Source organism: Nelumbo nucifera, chromosome 8 (genome assembly GCF_055504915.1).
Source record: "Nelumbo nucifera cultivar China Antique chromosome 8, China Antique-T2T, whole genome shotgun sequence".
Classification (NCBI taxonomy): Eukaryota; Viridiplantae; Streptophyta; class Magnoliopsida; order Proteales; family Nelumbonaceae; genus Nelumbo; species Nelumbo nucifera.
In genome coordinates, this window is record NC_142656.1 from 33,871,973 (window position 1) to 33,891,433 (window position 19,461).

General features: G+C 37.0%; 1 protein-coding gene across 1 annotated transcript in view; it reads right to left on the minus strand.

Annotated features, from left to right (window-relative positions):
• The window catches only part of LOC104603181 (pentatricopeptide (PPR) repeat-containing protein / CBS domain-containing protein), a 110,610-nt gene extending 105,223 nt beyond the window's left edge, over positions 1-5,387 (minus strand). The window contains exons 1-2 of the mRNA XM_010267152.3: positions 4,757-5,387; positions 4,485-4,667 (exon numbers count right to left, since the gene is read on the minus strand). Of these exons, the coding sequence (XP_010265454.1) occupies positions 4,485-4,667; positions 4,757-5,008 (435 nt within the window). The 5' untranslated portion in view covers positions 5,009-5,387. The remainder of the gene's footprint in view (positions 1-4,484; positions 4,668-4,756) is intronic.
• Positions 5,388-19,461: the final 14,074 nt, after the last annotated feature.

Here is a 19,461-nt window from a genome sequence, read left to right on the forward strand (position 1 = left end):
TCAGATCATACGATGTTCATCAAGAGGGTGGAGTCCTCACTGACACTACTTGCAGTATATGTTGATGATATTGTGGTGACAGGAAATGACAGCCATGAGATTGAGTCCCTCAAACAGCTCCTTCATCAAGAGTTTGAGGTGAAAGATCTGGGTAACTACGGTATTTTTTGGGTATTGAGGTTGCTAGATCTAAACAGGGGATCTTTGTCTCTCAAAGGAAATATGTTCTAGATCTGTTAGCTAAAACTGGAAAGCTGGGTGTCAAACCTGCAGATACACCCATTGAACAAAACCACAGGATTAGTGCAAAGAGTGGAGAGCTACTTGAAGACAAAGTTATGTTCCAGCAGTTAGTGGGAAAGCTCCTATATCTATGCCTCACTCAGCCAGATATCAGTTATGCAGTTAGTGTTGTCAGTCAATACATGCATTCTCTTAGAACCACGCACCTTCTAGCAGCAGAAAGAATACTAGCATACTTGAAGAGATGCCCGGGTAGAGGTATATTGTTCAAGAACAATGACCACATGAAGGTGGAAGTCTATACGGATGCCGATTGGGCTGGGAGTGTTGATGACAGAAGGTCTACCTCTGGATATTGTGCTCTTGTGGGAGGTAACCTGGTCTCTTGGAGGAGTAAGAAACAGAGTATTGTCTCCCGATCTAGTGCTGAAGCTGAGTACAGATCAATGGCTAACGGAGTGGCTGAAATTCTTTGGCTGAGATCACTACTTGAGGAGTTGGGTATTGAGTATGAGAAGCCCCTGATGCTATATTGTGATAATCAAGCAGCTATTAATATAGCACACAACCCGGTGCAGCATGACAAAACTAAACATATTGAAGTTGATCGACACTTTGTACGAGAGAGGGTCTCATCACAAGAAGTGTGTCTCCCATACATCACCTCCAACATGCAGCTGGCAGATATCCTCACCAAAGCTGTACCACGGAAGAAGCTAGAGACGGATCTATCCAAGTTGGGAATGATAAACATTTATTCCCAACTTGAGGGGGAGTGTAGAGAACACTGATGTGGGTCCCACAGCTACGGTCCCACTGTGTTCGTAGGGTAGAAGGTGTTCTAGTCTTCCTAGGGTTACCTATTGGTCATTTAGTTGTTTCAGTTGTTGTTTATTTCAGTCTTATTTTTGCTCTATTTGTTATGTAAAGACTAAGGGCAGATCTGTCCTTTCCATGTAATGAGCATAACCTATAAATATTAATTGAAATGGCAGCGGCAGAACATCAAGCTCTGATACCAAGTAGAAGTTCAGGACTGTTATCAGTCTTGAACCCTAATGGATTTCGGGTTCGAAAATAAGAAGAAAGGTAAAGAGAAAAGAGGAGGAAGAGGGAGGAGAAGCAGTAGAACACAAGAGTTGAAAAGGAGGAGCAGAAGCTTGATGTTCTGCCGCCACCATTTTAATTAATATTTATAGGTTATTCTCATTACATGGAAAGGACAGATCGGCCCTTAGTCTTTACATAACAAATATATCAAAAATAAGACTGAAATAAATAACAACTGAAACAACTAAATGACCAATAGTTAACCCTAGGAAGACTAGAACACCTTCTACCCTATGAACACAGTGGGACCGTAGCTGTGGGGCCCACATCAGTGTTCTCTACACTCTCCCAAATTTTCAGTTTTGATTAATGGGCAGTCTGCAGGTTTCTTTGATAGCTCCAAGGGACTTAGACAGGGTGACCCCCTGTCTCCATTACTCTTTATTTGTGTCATGGAGATTCTCACTTTGTTTTGTAAGAAGGCTGCTAAATCAGGTGAGTGGGAAGGTTTTGCAATTGCTCTGGAGGGGGAGAAGGTTAATATTCTCCAATTTATAGATGATACATTATGTTTTGTGGATGCTTCTCCTTCTCAGGTGGAATTGGTTCTTGAGATTTTAACTTGGTTTGAGGTGATCTCTGGGCTTAAGGTCAATTGGAATAAAAGTCAAATCATTCCAGTGGGTCAAGTAACCAACTTAGTTGAATGTGCAGAGGTACTGGCTTGTCAGACTGAATCCCTTCCAATAAAATATTTGGGTCTGCCTCTGGGGGCGAGTTGTTTGCTTTCTTCAATTTGGGACCCGGTTATTGAAAGAATGGAGAGAAAATTAGCTTCTTGGAAGGCAAGATATCTTTCTTTTGGGGGTAGGGTTACTTTGTTAAAGAGCACCCTATCCCTAATAAAGTAGCAAGAAGGCTTGAAAAGCTTCAAAGGAATTTTTTTTGGAGGGGTTGGGATGAGGAGCAAAGAATTCATCTTATCAATTGGGACCAAGTTTGTCTCCCCAAGGCTGAAGGTGGTTTAGGCATATGGAAGTTGAAAATCTTTAATTCTGCCCTCCTTTGTAAGTGGATCTAGAGGTTTGCAGCTAAAAGTGATGCTTGGTGGAGATCCCTCATAGCTGGTAAATATGGGGTGAATTGGGGCAACTGGAGATCTAGGGATCCTCCTCCAAGTTGGGGAAATTCTCTGTGGAAAGGGATAATGAAGAACTATTCTATTTTAGTGGATGGAATTTCAATTAAGGCTGTAAATGGTAATAGAACTAAGTTTTGGAAGGATCCTTGGTGCTTGGATGGTTCTCTTGCTGAGTCTTTTCCTCTCCTTTTTCAGTGTGCCTCTAATCAAGAGGCATCTGTAGCTGAGTGTTGTAGCTTGACTGGAGATTCTATTATTTGGATCCCTCTCTTTAGAAGGAATCTCTTTGACTGGGAGCTTGAAGAGATAGTGAATATGTTGACTCTTCTCAAGAATCAAAAGGTTGACATTCTCTCAGAAGACAAGTGGTGCTGGAAGTGGAATCCGGATGGTGTTTTCTCTGTCAATTCATTGGCTTTGGATAAATGTCTTTCTAGAGCTAACCTTGTGAAACGGGGCATTCAAATATTGGATCTATCTTGTGGTCTTTGTGGGAGTATTCCTGAATCTACAGACCATCTGTGCATTCACTGCCCGTTTTCTTCTCAGTTGTGGGACTATTTTCTCAGAACCATGAACATCAGCTGGACTATGCCAAGATCGGTAAAAGAGCTCCTCTGTTGCTGGAATATCAAAGGTCTAAGCAAGAAAAGGAAGTTCGTGTGGAGGACTATTCCTAGTGCTGTCTTGTGGTCCATTTGGGCTGAGAGAAACAGTAGGTTTTTCTGTAATAAGGCTAAAAGTCCAGAAGACTTTATTCAGAAAGCTGTGGGCAAGTTAATCTCTTGGGTGTCAGTTTCTGAGGAGTTTAGAAACTTGAATTTGTCTGTTGTATTTCGCTCTAACTCCTGATGGAGTATGTAATTGCTGTGTTTATCAAGTTGCCTTTCTGGGCCTGATCACAGCTTGTATGTGTTGCTTTGAATAAATATTACTTTACCTCTTTCAAAAAAAAAAAAAAAAAAAACTTGAGCGCAAGTTTTTTTGAGTAGGGAATAATGATCCAAATATTGAAGCAAAGAAATAATAGGGTTTGAAGTTCTCTAGAAATTTATTGTTATATTGAAATTATTATTTATGGTAATTGGACTTACTATTTATAATAATTCTTATCTATTTATAGTGACATCTCAGTCTGTTATTTTTTGTAATATCTGGTGTCTTCACATCAAGTTTGTTTATGAAACTATTATTTGAGTTGTTGTAAGTTAAGAGTTAGAGTCCTTATTTAAGTGTCCTTATGGATTTGTCTTTGTTTCAAAGCAAATAGAAGCTGGTTGAGTCCGTTTTTGAGTCCAAACTGGAGTCCATAAAGGGGCATCCAAATTCATATTGTGAGTTTATAAATATAACCATTGCAATTTACGAAAAAAAAAAAAAAGTTCATTTGATATAAAGTTTTGTTTAATAAATTTGGGTTGTTTCCAAGAATTTTCTTTATCTTTTTTCTCCTCTCACCTATTCCTTTCAAGTAGTTTATCTCATTGTTGTTTACCCCAAGTCCCCGACAGCAAGAGTTCTCTTTCCTCCTAATCTCTTGCTCATTCTTTGGTTGACTTACCATTTATAGTAATTATCAGAATTTCTATTTATGGTATAAGCATCAATTTTTTCCTTTTTTTTTCTCTTCTTTGGAGTGTTGTTGGATGTAATGCATCCCTTTTTATTGATATGTATGTAATGCATCCCTTCAACTATTATTAAATTTCAATCTTGTAGTTAAGTAGCTTGTTGCTAGATTTCTATGGACACAGATTTTAACAACAAAGTACATAATATGACTTGGCTCAGTTTTTGTTATATAATATAGTCCGGGGTGGGTTCGGGGTCGGGGCGGGGTGGACAAATACCATCCCCGCCCCGGCCAGGGCAGGGCGGGCCCCATGGGAACGGGTCAAATTGCCTCAGGCCCTCAACCACCATGATGCCTCACCATGGAACCTCCTGAGGTTTCCACCTTTAAGAGGGATTCATAGGGCATTCCATTGCATAGCCAATTCTACCACACAACCAAGAAAACAAAGTTACAGCAAGAGAGTTTATGAAGTACCTTTAGCAAGATCCCGTAAGTGATATTATCAACGCCACAGCCCTCTGGTTTAGACATCTCTTCAAACAGCTGAAGAGCTGAATCAACATCTCCACAGTGTACACATGCCTCCATGACTGCGTTCATCACGATTGTGTTCAGCTTCCCATACCGGCTTTTCGCAAGCTCGACTTCCTCGAAGATCTAAACAATAACGAAATCTTACATATAAAAAAAATAAATAAATAAAAACTAAAAGAAAAACAGAGGAGTTCAGAGGTTTTATTCCAAACCTGACGCAATTGCTTTCTGCGGCTAAGCTCCAATATCCGTGAAGTGAGTCTTTTGGGATTCTGTCTCAGATGAAGCATTTGGGACCTGTTAGAGGAATCCTTCTTGACTAGACGTCGCGAGAACGTAGAAGAAGCAGGAGAAGTAGAACATCTGTACAGAAAGTGAAGTGGTTTTGTTAGTGAACAGGGAACACAGCAGAAGAGAGTTAGAGTTCCCTGAGGGGGGGGAGAGAACCCATGAATCTGCTGCATTTTTGCCGACTCTATCACTATCCATCACCCATGCAGAGATGAGGAAGAGATGTAACAGATAATGAAGGGAGAGTGAGATTTTTGGAGGAATTTTAGTTTTAGGGGCGTGGGTGGGTTGAGATTTTGCAGAGCTTCTAATCGGGATCAATTGGCGCGCAAATTAGTGGCTGGGAGAGAGGCAGAATCATCCGATTTGTTTGTTTTTTTTTTTTTTTTTTTTTCGAGTGGCCACGATGGGGTACCCCTCTCGTCCAATCACTTTTAGCCTGCGCTAAAACAATGAAATCAAGCGTTTGTCGTTTGATGTATTTGGCGATGGAGATTACTTTAGCAGGGCAGGAACGGCGATGGGGACCAGGGTCCAGGTTCGGGGATGGGGGATGGGGGATGGGGGGATGGGGAATGAAGTCCTGGCCCCGCCCTGACCTCGTGTGTGTATATATATATATTTAAATATTATATATTAAAATATATTTAAAATATTATTTATATTTTAAATTATTTTTATTTTATGTATATTTATTTTTTCAAAAATACTATTAATTAAAAATTTTCAGGGATTTGGGACCCAACAGGGAACCCATCTCTAACGGGCCCCGAGGATAAACTTTTTATCCCCAACATAGATTGGCATAGGGGATGGGGATTTATTTCAAATTTGGGGTCAGGAACGGAATGTTAATGCTAATGTTAGTATATGCACATATATAAGAGATGTTAAAGTTGCAATTGTCTAACATACATAATGAGAACTCTTTTATCCAACACTAGGGGTGGATTCAAGCCCCGCCAAGCCGAATAGTATGAGGCTCGAGCTTGGCTCGCCAAGGTAGTACAAGGAGCTCGATTCAAGCTAGAACCTTGACCTTGAGCTCGGCTCAAGTCAACAATTCGTATGCTCGAGTTCGAATTGAGAAAAAATGTTTTATAAAAATAAAAAATTATATATAAGAATATTTTCTATTTGATCTTAAAAATTAAGAATTATAATATTTTTATTATATATATATATATTATTTTCTATATTTTTATTATATAAATATTATTTTCTACAATTTTATTATTATTATTATTATTATTATTCGAGCTCGCCTCACAAGTTGAGCTCTATTAGGCTCGAGCTTGGCTCATTTATTAATCGAGCCTATAAATTACTCGGCTTGAAGCTCGGTTGAAACTGAGTCAAGCCAAACTTTTCACAAGTCGAGCTCGTGAAGAACTCGGCTCGTGGCCACCCCTATCCAACACTACTGTCCAGAAAAGCAGAGCTAAACTTGCACTACTCTCATCGCACTCCCAAAACAAACAAATTGATGAAGGTGATATTTCAATGCTCTCATTGCGTCAAGAAAGCACGACCCATATAAATCTCTAATCACATTTAGCAAGAAACAAGGTACATAGCCCATCGCATAATAAATTTAAAACACCCTAAAGAAGGAAGTAATAACAAAAGAACATTTAACAAGAGAGACCCAATGGCGTCATCGAATACTATGATGAAATTCACTCACCACCCAAACACCTACAAGACTCCAACAAAGCGGTGGAAGAACCACTAGAGGAAATCGACCTACCTACAAAACAAAGAGACAAGCGTCCCATGTTCATTTCCGCTAAGTTACAAGGCAATGAGAAGACGGAATTGAACAGGTTTTTAAAGGTACATTGCCCTTTTGACCTTTAAATTAGATGTTTTGTTAGGAGTCACACTCACACTCATGGAATTGAACATGATGTCTTCGCTTGGTCTTACGATCAGATGGCAAGATTAGATCTAGCTTTTGTCAAACATTCATTGTACATCGACCCCAAGCACGAACCGGTCAAACAACCTCAGTGGGTCTTCAAAACAGAAGTGGCATTGAAAATTAAGGAAGAAATAGAGAGGCTCATGAAGGTGTGCTTCATCAAGCCCATCAAACACCCCAAGTGGTGGTTAGTGAACATTAAACCGATCAAGAAGAAAAACAGCCAACCAAGGTTAGCCCTAAGAATCTTCTCCTCTAGTGCTCATTGCATGATAGAAGTTAGCGCCCTTTGTCAAACATGGAGATACTGATAGATGCCACAGATGGGAACGAATTCTTCTCTTTTCTAAATGCCTATAGTGGTTACAACCAAATCTATATGGACCCTATTGATGCACCTCATACTACATTTTGGACCCCATAGGAAACTTCTATTACAAGATGGTGCCATTTGGGCTAAAGAACGCCAGGGCCACCTACCGTAGAGACATGACAAGTGTTTTCCATAATATGATGCACAAGAAGATTGAATGTTATGTAGATGGCACAGTAGTAAAGAAGAGGAAGAAGGAAAGACATATAGAGGTCCTTAGGAAAGTGTTCACCAAATGTATGTAGAGAGTTCAACCTAAGGTTGAACCCCTTGAAGTATGTGTTCAGAATACAGTTAGGGAAGTTCCTTGGCTACAAAGTTGACCAATCTGGCATTCACCCTAATGTAGTAAAGTCAATGCAGTCCTAGACCTTCCCCCTCCCAAGAATGAATTGTAGCTTCAAACCTTTCTAGGGAAGGTATCGTACCTCAAAAGATTCATCCCAGGGTTAGCACCAACTAGTCTCCCCTTCTCAAGTTGATCAAGAAAGTTGTAGAGCTCAGATGGTTAGAATAGCATCAATAAACTTTTGAGCATTTAAAACAAGCACTAGCTAAGGCCCCCACCATGTCACCCCCACAAGCAGCCAAGAATTTAATCTTTACATCACATCTAATTCAGAGGCCATAGGATGCTTATTATCCCAAGAGAATGACGAGAAAAAAGAGTGCTAATCTATTATGCCAGCAAAACACTCAAGATAGTGGAGAACTCTCACATGGAACAATAGTGCTTGGCGCTAGTTTTCACCGTTTAGAAGTTCAAACATTACATATTGGGGTAGAAGATGTTCCTTATAGCAAGAAATAATCTTGTTCGGTACTTCATAGATAGATCCCCCGCTTTTAGGAAGATTAGTGAAATGGATGATGCAATTGAGTGAGTACACTATTGAGTATACCCAACCCAAAGCCATTAAGTGTCAAGCTCTTTAGCAAATCTCCTAGAAGCCTTTTCAACAAATGACGAATTCAACATCTCTAAGGAGATACCTGGAGAACAGTCCTTCATCGCAACAGTAGAAGACATCAAATGGGATTTGGCGTTCGACGAAAGCTGCACCAATTCCTCAATGAGTGCAAATGTGACATTAACTTCCTCATCTGAAAACACCACTACTTATTCCTTCAAACTTTTGTTCCCCTATTCTTCAAACATCGTAGAATATGAGGCACTTGTGTTGGGATTGGGATTGAATGTTGCAAGGGATTTAGGAGCTAGGAAGTATGAGTGATAGGAGATTCTTAGTTAGTGAACGGCCAAATGTGGGGGGGGGGGAGACGACCGTCAAAGAAATATCCATACTCTCCTACAAGACCTTGATACAAAGCCTTACTAGGGACCTGGAAGTAACATACAAGCATCAAAACAAAGCGAAAAACATATATGCTGTTGCACTTGCCACCCTTGAGTCTTCTTTGGCATGTGGAAGATGAGAGCTCAATTCTTGATTGGGAGGATGCCTTAGTTCCCTCTCTTCTTGAGGGTAGGATTATTTCCCATAGGCCAAAGGATGTCTTTGTGGAGAGGGTGTCAGAGTTTTTATTATTGGTGTCTCTAGTGGAGACATTGTCGAAGTTGTTATTGTTGTTTCCATAGAGGAATGAAGTTTCGCTACACTCTCTTTTGTATGTTAAATTTCATTGAGAGGTTCTTAATGTGCAATTGGATTCTCATGCTTTTAGAGTGTGTACAAAGTTTTTGATTGCAAGGAATCTTGTTGCTTCCTAGTGAGCTATAATCTTAACACTTGACTTTTGCTCAACTTTCCCTCGGATCCCCTGTATATACTTGAATATTTCCTCAGACTAGTATGAATCCCTAGGTAGGGGTGTCCATGAAAAACCGAAAAACCAAAAAACCGAATCGAACCGAGAAAACCGAATCGCAAAATGCGGTTAACTGAACTGGTCGGTTTGGTTTCAGTTCGGAATTTTTGAAAAACCGAAGGACCGGTTCGGTTTTCAGTTAACCTATAAAAAACCAGCGGTTAACCAAACTGACCGGTATATATATTTATATATATATTTTATATATAGTTTTAATATATGTCACATATTTTCTATGTATTTTATATAAATATATATTCATTATATATAAATATATACTTATATTATATTTATAATGATCTATTTACAAATATATTATATATTTATAAAATATTTATTATATTATATATCATTTATTATTTGTAATATAATATTATACATATATTTATATAATATATATTATAAATATAAAAAACCAAAAAACCGAAGAACCGAACTGATCAAAAACCGAAACCGCGAACCAGTTAACTGGTGGTACCGGTTCAATTTCGGTTTGGAAAAATGAAAAAACCAATTCCACAAGTTCGGTTTACAAAAAGGGGCCATGGTTTGGTTAACCAAACCGTGGACACCCCTATCCCCAGGTTTTCCATTGAACCCCCTCTCCACTTTCCCTTGGATCCCCTATACATACTTGAACATTCACTCAGACTAGTATGAATCCCTAGGTTTGCTGTTGAACCCCCTCTGAACCCAAATTACCAAAATGCCCTTTCTAAACCCAATTTACCAAAATACCTTTCAGATCCAAAATTACGAAAATACCTTTCATTTCAATTCTTAAATTACCAAAACACCTTTTAGTTCCCTAATTTATAAAAATACCCTTTATGAACCCAATTTACCAAAATGCCGTTTGAATCCCAATTTACTAAAATACCCTTCAAACCAAATCCTATCATGCCCTAGCTTAATGTTCCAAGTCAAGCATTATCATTCTTGGAACATTATTGTCTCCTTAATTGAAGACTACATAGAGGGAAACTTCTAACCTCACTCTCCTTGGATTAATTGTTAGGCATGTAACTATTGCTCTCAACTACTATTTCCTTTCAATAACATCTACTACTACTTCTTTGTTTCTTGTTCCATTTCTTGAAATTTGAGGGTGTTTATATTCTCTCCTATTTGAAGGGGGTGACTATTTCAACCTCTCAACTCCTCTAGCCAATCAGCTAAGTCCAAACGTTGGGGTCTTAATAGAAAAGGGGTGGGGATGTATCTTCTCACCCTTTTGCTTAGGTCCCTACGTCCAAAAGCTACTAGAGAATGTAGATTCTCAATGTTAAATCTAGGAATTAATTCCCATTGTTTAGAAGTTAGGGAGGGGAATTAGCTTTCACACTAATTAGAGAAAAGGGTGTTTCATCCCTTCCCTTTCTCTCTCTCATTGTACCTAGATTGGCCTTGTCCTAGTCGAAGAGTAGGTACTAACCATTAATTTGAAATGTTTTACAAATTCAAACCTAGAAGGCCCATCACTCCTTGTATATTTTGATGGGTTGCAACTTCATTTGCTCAGCCATAAAGTGAATGGTCAAATTCTAAAATTCACAGATTGGTGACTCCATTGGGGAGACCTGAGAATGGTGTGAATACCAATTTCCCTAGTGATTTCATGTGTGGTAATCATTGGTGTTTCTTAGATGTTGATTCAATATTTTCTAGTACTAGTAAATATGCAAGTGCAATGCACCTGGTAATTTTAGATAACATTAATAATTTCAATGTCCCTATTAGAACCATTTTAAAAGGATAAGTAAGAATTTCAATATTTTCTTAGATGTTGATTCAATATTTTCTAGTACTAGTAAATATGCAAGTGCAATGCACCTGGTAATTTTAGATAACATTAATAATTTCAATGTCCCTATTAGAACCATTTTAAAAGGATAAGTAATAAAATCATGGTGTAGTAGGGTATTTAGATTTTACATTTCATTTTAATTGTCAATAAAAATACTTCTTATTTATTATATTTATTTTTGTTTAATATGATAAATTATATGATATTATAGATGTGCACAATTTTTATAACAATTTTTTGTGTTTTCTATATTTTTACTTTTATTTTTGAGTTTTTATCATATAATTATGACACCATGTGCTGGTCTATTTGACTTGAAAAAAAAAGCCATATCTTTTTTGGGCAACTTTAAATTTTTTATTTCATTTGTATAATTAATTCTAAAAATAATTATTATTTGATATGATAAGTTTATAACATCTTAGATATCTCAAATTTTTTGTATAAATTTTATATATTTAATTATGATATCATTTGTTAACTCACTTACCCAAACTAGTAAATATGCAAGTGCAATGCACCTGGTAATTTTAGATAACATTAATAATTTCAATGTCCCTATTAGAACCATTTTAAAAGGATAAGTAATAATTTCAATATTTTCTTAGATGTTGATTCAATATTTTCTAGTACTAGTAAATATGCAAGTGCAATGCACCTGGTAATTTTAGATAACATTAATAATTTCAATGTCCCTATTAGAACCATTTTAAAAGGATAAGTAATAAAATCATGGTGTAGTAGGGTATTTAGATTTTACATTTCATTTTAATTGTCAATAAAAATACTTCTTATTTATTATATTTATTTTTGTTTAATATGATATTATAGATGTGCACAATTTTTATAACAATTTTTTGTGTTTTCTATATTTTTACTTTTATTTTTGAGTTTTTATCATATAATTATGACACCATGTGCTAGTCTATTTGACTTGAAAAAAAAAAGCCATATCTTTTTTGGGCAACTTTAAATTTTTTATTTCATTTGTATAATTAATTCTAAAAATAATTATTATTTGATATGATAAGTTTATAACATCTTAGATATCTCAAATTTTTTGTATAAATTTTATATATTTAATTATGATATCATTTGTTAACTCACTTACCCAAACTATTGGAACATTATGGTGTAAGTTAAGTAGGTTAGGCTAACATTAAGCTTAATCCAAGCCCGACCCTATGCATTGACTAAGGCTTCAAACCAAAGTCAAGTCTAAATATGTTCAACTTGGGCCTAACCTCCAACCTGTATTTAAATTTGATGCACTTGTGTTAGTCTTGGACTTTGGTTTATTAATTAGCCCCATAACAAAATTTGTCATAAAGTATATGTTATAATTATATATACATACATGTATGCAAATATGTTCTATATATGTATCTATGATTGTATGTATTAGCTACTTAAGGTATAGGTTTGGACCCAACCCAAAAAATAAAAAAGTCCAAACTTTTGAACCTAGCCCTTGGCCCAAGTTGAGGATAAAAAATTGAAGCTAGCCTATCTAAAATTATGAGCTAGGTTGATGCGAGCTCAAGTTAAGCCCAATTAATTTGCCTCCCTATGGACCATTGACCACTAATTAGATGCAAAAATAGTTTTCTTTTTAAGTTACTTTAGTTTTTAATTATATTTCTATCATTAATATTAAAAATAACTCTTATCTATCACACTTATTTTTGTTTAATATGATGAATACATAATATTTCAGATGCACTCTTACAAAATTTCTGTTAATAATTTTCGTGTCTCCATCTTTTTTAATTTTTATTAATTATTTATGATATGATGGGTTGATCCATTTGACCTAAATGGTTGAATCATTGACCCACCACTTGAATAGGAAAATGGTTTCATCTTTGGGTTAGTTTTAAATCTTGTATTTCATCATTTCCATCGGATAAAAATACTTTTGGTTTAGCATGCTTAATGTTGTTTGATATGATAAATAAATAATATTAGAGATTTGCCTAATTTTTTCACATTTTTTTATAATTTTGTAATATTTATATTTATATTTATTTTTAATTTTTTATTATTTAACTATTACAACATTGGTTGACTTATTTGACGTTGATGATTGAACTATTTACTTGCCATTCAGACAAAAGGGTGATTTATTTAATTTTTCATGTTGGTTTTGAACATATGTTTTACATTATTAGAAATATTAGTTATAGATCTACTTTGTAGATTTTCTTTTTTGGTGAGAAATAAAAATACTTCAAATAAATTATCTAAGGAGAGAGAATGAGATTTAATATTTTAATGAGAGAAAATTCAATGAGTGAAAAGTAATAGTATTTTAAATTACATTTTTGCCTACATAATTAAAGAGGGATTAAATTTATAAGTAGGGGTGTTTTAGTCAAGAAAAGTCCACAAAGCTCATTTATTTAATGTGTCTTAAATATAAGATTTAATGAAAGGAAATGAGACTTAATACTTTAAATTAAATGAGTCTAGATCACTTGCCAACAAAAACATGTTCCAACCCTCTACCAATGTGATCTTACACCACACATCTCATACATGGTGGGTCCTAGTCTCCTGGTGAGATGTGTGGTGTTAGATCAAGTTTGTAGAGGGTTGGAACGTGTTTTGTTGGTAGAAAATCTCAACAAACCTTAAATATAGGACCTAATAACGAGAAATATAATGAATTTAATAAAAGTAGTACTTCAAATTATGTTTTTTGCCCTCATAAATATAGGGAGACCAAGTTCAAAGGCTAAGGGTATTTTTTAATTAAAAAAATTTAATATCTAAACCTCATTCACACTTTTAGTAGTAGTATAAATATAGACATATATTATAATTTTTAATTTTTGGGTGGTTTACAAATAATAGTTTGTTTGATTTTATAGAATAACTAAAACAAGAAGAAGAAAAAAACAAAAAGGGAAAGAAAGTGATTTCAAGTTCTATATTTTTGTGCTTAGATTTGGTTATATTTTGTACATAATATTTGTTTTGTTTTCATTGGGATGCTTAGCTTCAAAAAAGAAAAAGAGAGAAAGAAATAGTAATCAAAATAAAGTTGGTTTTAAGTTCTTTGATTTGGACTACCGGGTTTGGTTACTCCAATTTTGACTATGATTCATCTAGTGCTTTCAAAATAAAATTGGCTTTATAGGGTGGGCCATAGATTAATTGTAGCCTATTAGATTATTTGTTGAAGTTCTTGTTATCTTGCTTTTTCTGGTTGAAGTATTTGAACATTCAGTTGTATTGTTATATGACAAAGGGGGTGTAGAACATGCTTTTTATTGAGATTTCTTTTTCTTTCATTGAAGGAATGAAAAGAAAATTCTTGAAGTTATTTTTGGAAATACATTATGTTATGGTTTTTAGATGATGTAGGAACCAACTTGACCTACTTTGGAATCTATGTACAAAGCTAGAATTTAGAATGCGGGTGAGAGTTGATGATTTGGATATTGCATCCCTCTTTTCTTTGGGTTGTATTGATCCAAACAACATATAATCATGCTTTTTATTGATCTATTTTGGGCATTGATCTATGAGTTTTGAAGCATGGTTGACATTGGATGGTCACTACAGCTTCATGATGCGTTTCCCATGGGCTTTCCCAAGTAATGAATTATGACATTTGGGTTTTACTTCCTTTCCTTTAGCCCCATGCTTTTGCATTTTGTATTTTAGTTTGTTCTTGTAAGTTATTTTAGGCCATAGATCATCTCTAAGTATGCTCTTCAGTGCTTTTCGTAAGAGGTAGAGAGAAAAGAAAAAGAGAAAAAAAAAAAAAGAAAGGGAAAGAGAGGGAAGAGAAACTCTATGATAGTTGAATGAGTTAAAAAGATGCATTTAACCCTTGTTGCATAGTCTGAATTTCATGATATTTCAGATTGTATTTCTTTTGCTATGAATAAACTATTTCAGCTTGCACTTAGATTTTAAGTTTAGACATTGGACTTTGGGACTTAAAACTTTATGATCTAAATCAGGATTTCAAGCTGATCTCATAATCATCTTGTGCTTTTATCTATGTTTTTCCTGTGAGTTGTTGATTTAAATCACAAGAACAAGGCATGTTTGCATTCCCCTTCAGTCAATTTGGACCTTCATCCGTAATTGGTCCCACACCTGCATGTTGTTTGGTCTTTGCCTAATGTCATCTAAAGCCCAATGGTAGTATTTTAATTCTTGGCCAAGTGTAAGAGGTTTGTGTTAGATATTTGGCTCAGGTCTGGGCTATGATATGACAATAGGCTAGAAATGCTTTTTTTTTGGCTACTAAAAACAATATCATTTATTGAAAATAAAATTACACAATAGAGCGCAAGTTATTAGGAAAAAGAGAATTTTTTCCTAATTGAAAAGCTTCAAAATCCTCTTCACACTTGATGCAATTGTGTCTGTGAAAGTAGTTTGGACTTGGGAACCTCCATTCTAAATTAGAGCCAAGCTAAACTTCTCCCATGAAGGTTATGAAATCAAGGTTTTTAAAAGTGAATCGGACAACGAGTCGGTTAAGGGTTTGGTTCTTGGGTTGAACGATCCGATCATTCGAACTGAACGAATAGTTCGTTTTGACAAAAAATTAAAAAATAAAAAATAAATAAAAAATGACTAAACTGTTAGCAAGCGCTAACCTAATTTATATACAAGAGCTAAGTTTTGTTCATGTAATCATTTCACTCCAAGTCCACCAAGAGCTACCATTTGTTTATTTAGATGCCATTTAGCTGTGAATCATCAAGGGGTAAGGTTCTAGTTCAATGCTAAAGTTTGACTTCATTGGCTGACTTAACTATATGAGTTCTCTACAAGATGTTTTGGATTAGGTTATCTTTTCCGAATTGGGTAGTTTTCTTGTTAAACAATGATAATGGTGTTTCAAGAAGTGTGTTGATGATATTCTAGTCTCTGTTTGTTTTTGTATAGCCTAGTTTTGATGCTTAGAACACAAAAAAATGCTTGCAATTTTAAGGTTGGTTTCATCTTCAAGTCTTCAAGTATTATCTAAAGAGTAATTGAAGGGGTAGAGGTTTCCTAAGCTTTGGTTTGGATTTGAAATTGGGGTAGTTTCTGTTAGACAGTTTTGTATGCCCTTAGCTTCAATCAGTATGATGTACTTTATGAGTTTATTGTAAATGAATAAAAGTGCATATTTGATTCATGTTCCCTTGGTATGTTTCTGTGTAATACCCTTAAACTGGACACTTAATGAGACTCATGTTAGTTTCGAATGTTCACAGCCAGTGGGTCGGTCTGGGAGACCTATCCTGATAAGGTTGACACTGTGGTGCCACCAAGTCGGTTGGGGTGGCCTGTCTCAGCTGCCAGGGTGAGACCTGAAGGGATGAGATATCCATCACATGGACGCCCAAGTCTTGCGGAATGAATTGGGCGAATTTCAAAAATTTCTCCCATCTTTGCAGGGATCGAATTCCCTATATTTAGAAAAACATGTTTTTCAAAGATCAATCTTGAATTAAGAACCAAACCAGATCTGAACCAAAAGGAGTAGGAGGGAGGATGTACCTGATTCGGAGAAACAATATCTCCCAATGGAGGTGTTCATGCCGAAGGAAGCATCCAAAATCTACTCCCACTGAAGATGGCGCAGTGCAGGATGAAGCAGAATCAGCAATGTTCTTCCAAAAGAACTTGACCCTTCGCAAGAATCAACTGAATGGCTTCTGAGTACAGCTCCAACCAATCTTTTCCCAAAAGATTGGAATCAAGATCAAATCTTGATTTCTCCCAAGAACTGGAGATCGAACTGAATGTGATGGCGGCGGTAGGAAGGAGGCGGCAAGAGAGAATTCGCAGGGTGTAGAAATCTCTCTTCTTGTGATTTTCAGCTCTGAAGATAATTGAACATCAATCACTAACAGTTGCCGCCCCTTTCTTCTTTCATAATCTTAAAGGGATCAGCTCCTAATCCCATTAGGAGTTGCTAATCCAAATCATATTTGGATTAGAAGTCCCTTTAAGTGATAAAGGATAACCCTTATCTTATCTACAGATCAGATCAGTCATCTCCTAATCTAATTAGGAGGCTTCTAGATCTAAATCTCATTTAGATCTTGGACTCTCTAAGTGGATAGGGTCTAGTCTCAATCCTATCAGCTGATCCATCTCAGAATTCGCCCCCTTTAATTGACTGATCAAATCAGCCCAGTTCGAAATGGGCTTAAGGCCCATTTAAGGTTATGTACTCACTTAGCCTTCCAAACTGCTGCCCAGTTAGGCTTCCTTGTATGGCGTGGGACCCAAACATTGATCTACACATCAGCCACATGGGTTCAGCCCAGCCTTTGTTACAAGGCCCGGCCGAATACACTGTTATGGACAGTGCACCCCCTGAAACCCATCTTATGGGCTCTATGGGCCCAACACTTACCCTAAGTGGTCCCTGGGCCAAGCCACCTTGTAACACCCAGGGACTGTGGGCAGATGCAAGATTAGCCCATCAGGTATTATCCTCAATGGTCTTACACTTATCCTCTCAGCCCATAATGATCAAACACTGCCCGACAAGGGAGGACCTCTCCCTCGACTGCAAAGAACAATGTTGCACTCTCCGCTTACATGGATCCCGGGAATTAAAACGTTTTGCAAATCATTTCGAAACCATAACATATATATATATATATATATATATATATATATATATATATATATCTTTATATAAATATATTTTGCAAAACAAAATCTCAACAATTGAAATCGGCTGCCGGCAGTCTTGGTTTCCATCAGAGAGAGTGCATCCCCGATCATTACCTTTGTCCGACAAAGGGGCTGATCCTGCCACTATGATCACCCACTCAGATGAATTCTCGGACTGTCCCAACATACCCAGGTTTTGACCCCCACTAAGGATCTCACTGAATGGCTCATCAAAGACAACCCAATCCGACACCTAGTGTAGTATCATAATCGAGTCTAGGGGTTAGGTGTAACTTTCCAATTTTACCCATCTATCTCCAAGGTCTAGGGCAATACTGGAAATCTGGTCCGGTTCAAATCTCCCAAGACTTACCCAATGGCTGTGAACATTCTAAACTAACACAAGTTTCATTAAGTGTCCAGTTTAAGGGTATTACACAGAAACACACCACAGGAACATGTATCAAAAGAGTACTTTATTCAATTATAATAAATTCATAATGTACATAATTCTGATTGAAGCTAAGGGCATACAATTGTCTAACAGCTCCCACTTGCCCTTAGGTCCAATCTGGTGTAAGCCGGAGTCTCATACTTTCAACGTGTTTCTCAAACACTTTCTGTGTCAATGGCTTAGTCAATGGGTCTGCTACATTCTCTGCTGATGCTACCTTCTGAATCAAGATATCCCCTCTACCAACAATCTCCCGGAGTATGTGGTACTTCCTCTCGATGTGCTTCGACTTCGAGTGGGCTTGTGGCTCCTTAGCTTGAGCAATCGCAACATTGTTGTCACACAACATTGTGATGGGTGATGTGCTGGACAGAACTACTCCCAATTCGTGAATGAACTTCTTCATCCACACGGCTTCCTTGGCAGCTTCACTTGCAGCAATGTATTCGGCCTCGGTTGTGGAGTCTGCTGTGGACCCCTATTTGCTGCTTTTCTAGCAAACAACACACGATCCTATCGTGACAACATATCCAGATGTAGACTTTCTATCATCTGGATCCGACTGGAAATCTGCATCTGTATACCCTTGGATCTGTAGTGAACTACCATCGAATACCAGACAAAACTCTTTTGTCCTTCGAAGGTACTTAATTATGCATTTCACAACAGTCCACTGCTCCTGCCCTGGGTTGGCCTGGAATCTGCTTACTACACTCACTGCCTGGGCGATGTTAGGACGAGTGCACAGCATGGCATACATGATGCTCCCTATGGCTGAGGCATAGGGAACGCCTTTCATGCTCTCAATCTCCTTAGAGGTCTTTGGAGACATCTTCTTGGAGAGATTGACTCCATGCCTGAAAGGAACATTTCCTTTCTTGGAGTTTTCAATGCTGTATCTCTTGACCATTTTGTCAATATAAGCAGATTGGGATAATCCTATTATCCGCTTCGATCTATCTCTATAGAGTCGAAGACCCAGTATATAGGAGGCTTCTCTAAGGTCTTTCATGGAGAATTGCTGTGATAGCCATACTTTTATCGTAGTTAACATTCCAATTCCCAATGAGCAGAATGTCATCTACATACAGAACAAAAAACGTAACCTTGTCACCACTGGTCTTTCTGTAAACACAGGGTTCATTCGGATTTTGCTCAAAATCAAACTTTTTGACCGTAGAGTCAAATCAGATGTTCCAACTTCTAGAAGCTTGCTTGAGTCCATATATGGATCTATTCAACTTACAAACCATGTGTTCCTGAACCGCAGCTACAAAACCTTGCGGTTGCTGCATATAGATATCTTCAGTAAGATCTACATTCAGGAACGCAGTTTTGACATCCATCTGCCAAATCTCATAGTCATAGTAAGCTGCTACAGCTAGCAGGATCCTAATGGATTTAAGCATGGCCATGGGCGAAAAAGTTTCCTCCTAATCGATGCCCTCTTTCTGAGTGTATCCTTTCGCCACCAGACGAGCTTTGTAGGTCTCAACCCTGCCATCGGGGCCCTTCTTCCTCTTGTAGATCCATTTGCAACCAATTGCTTTTACCCCGAAGGGCGGATCCACTAGAGTCCAGACTCCATTGGTC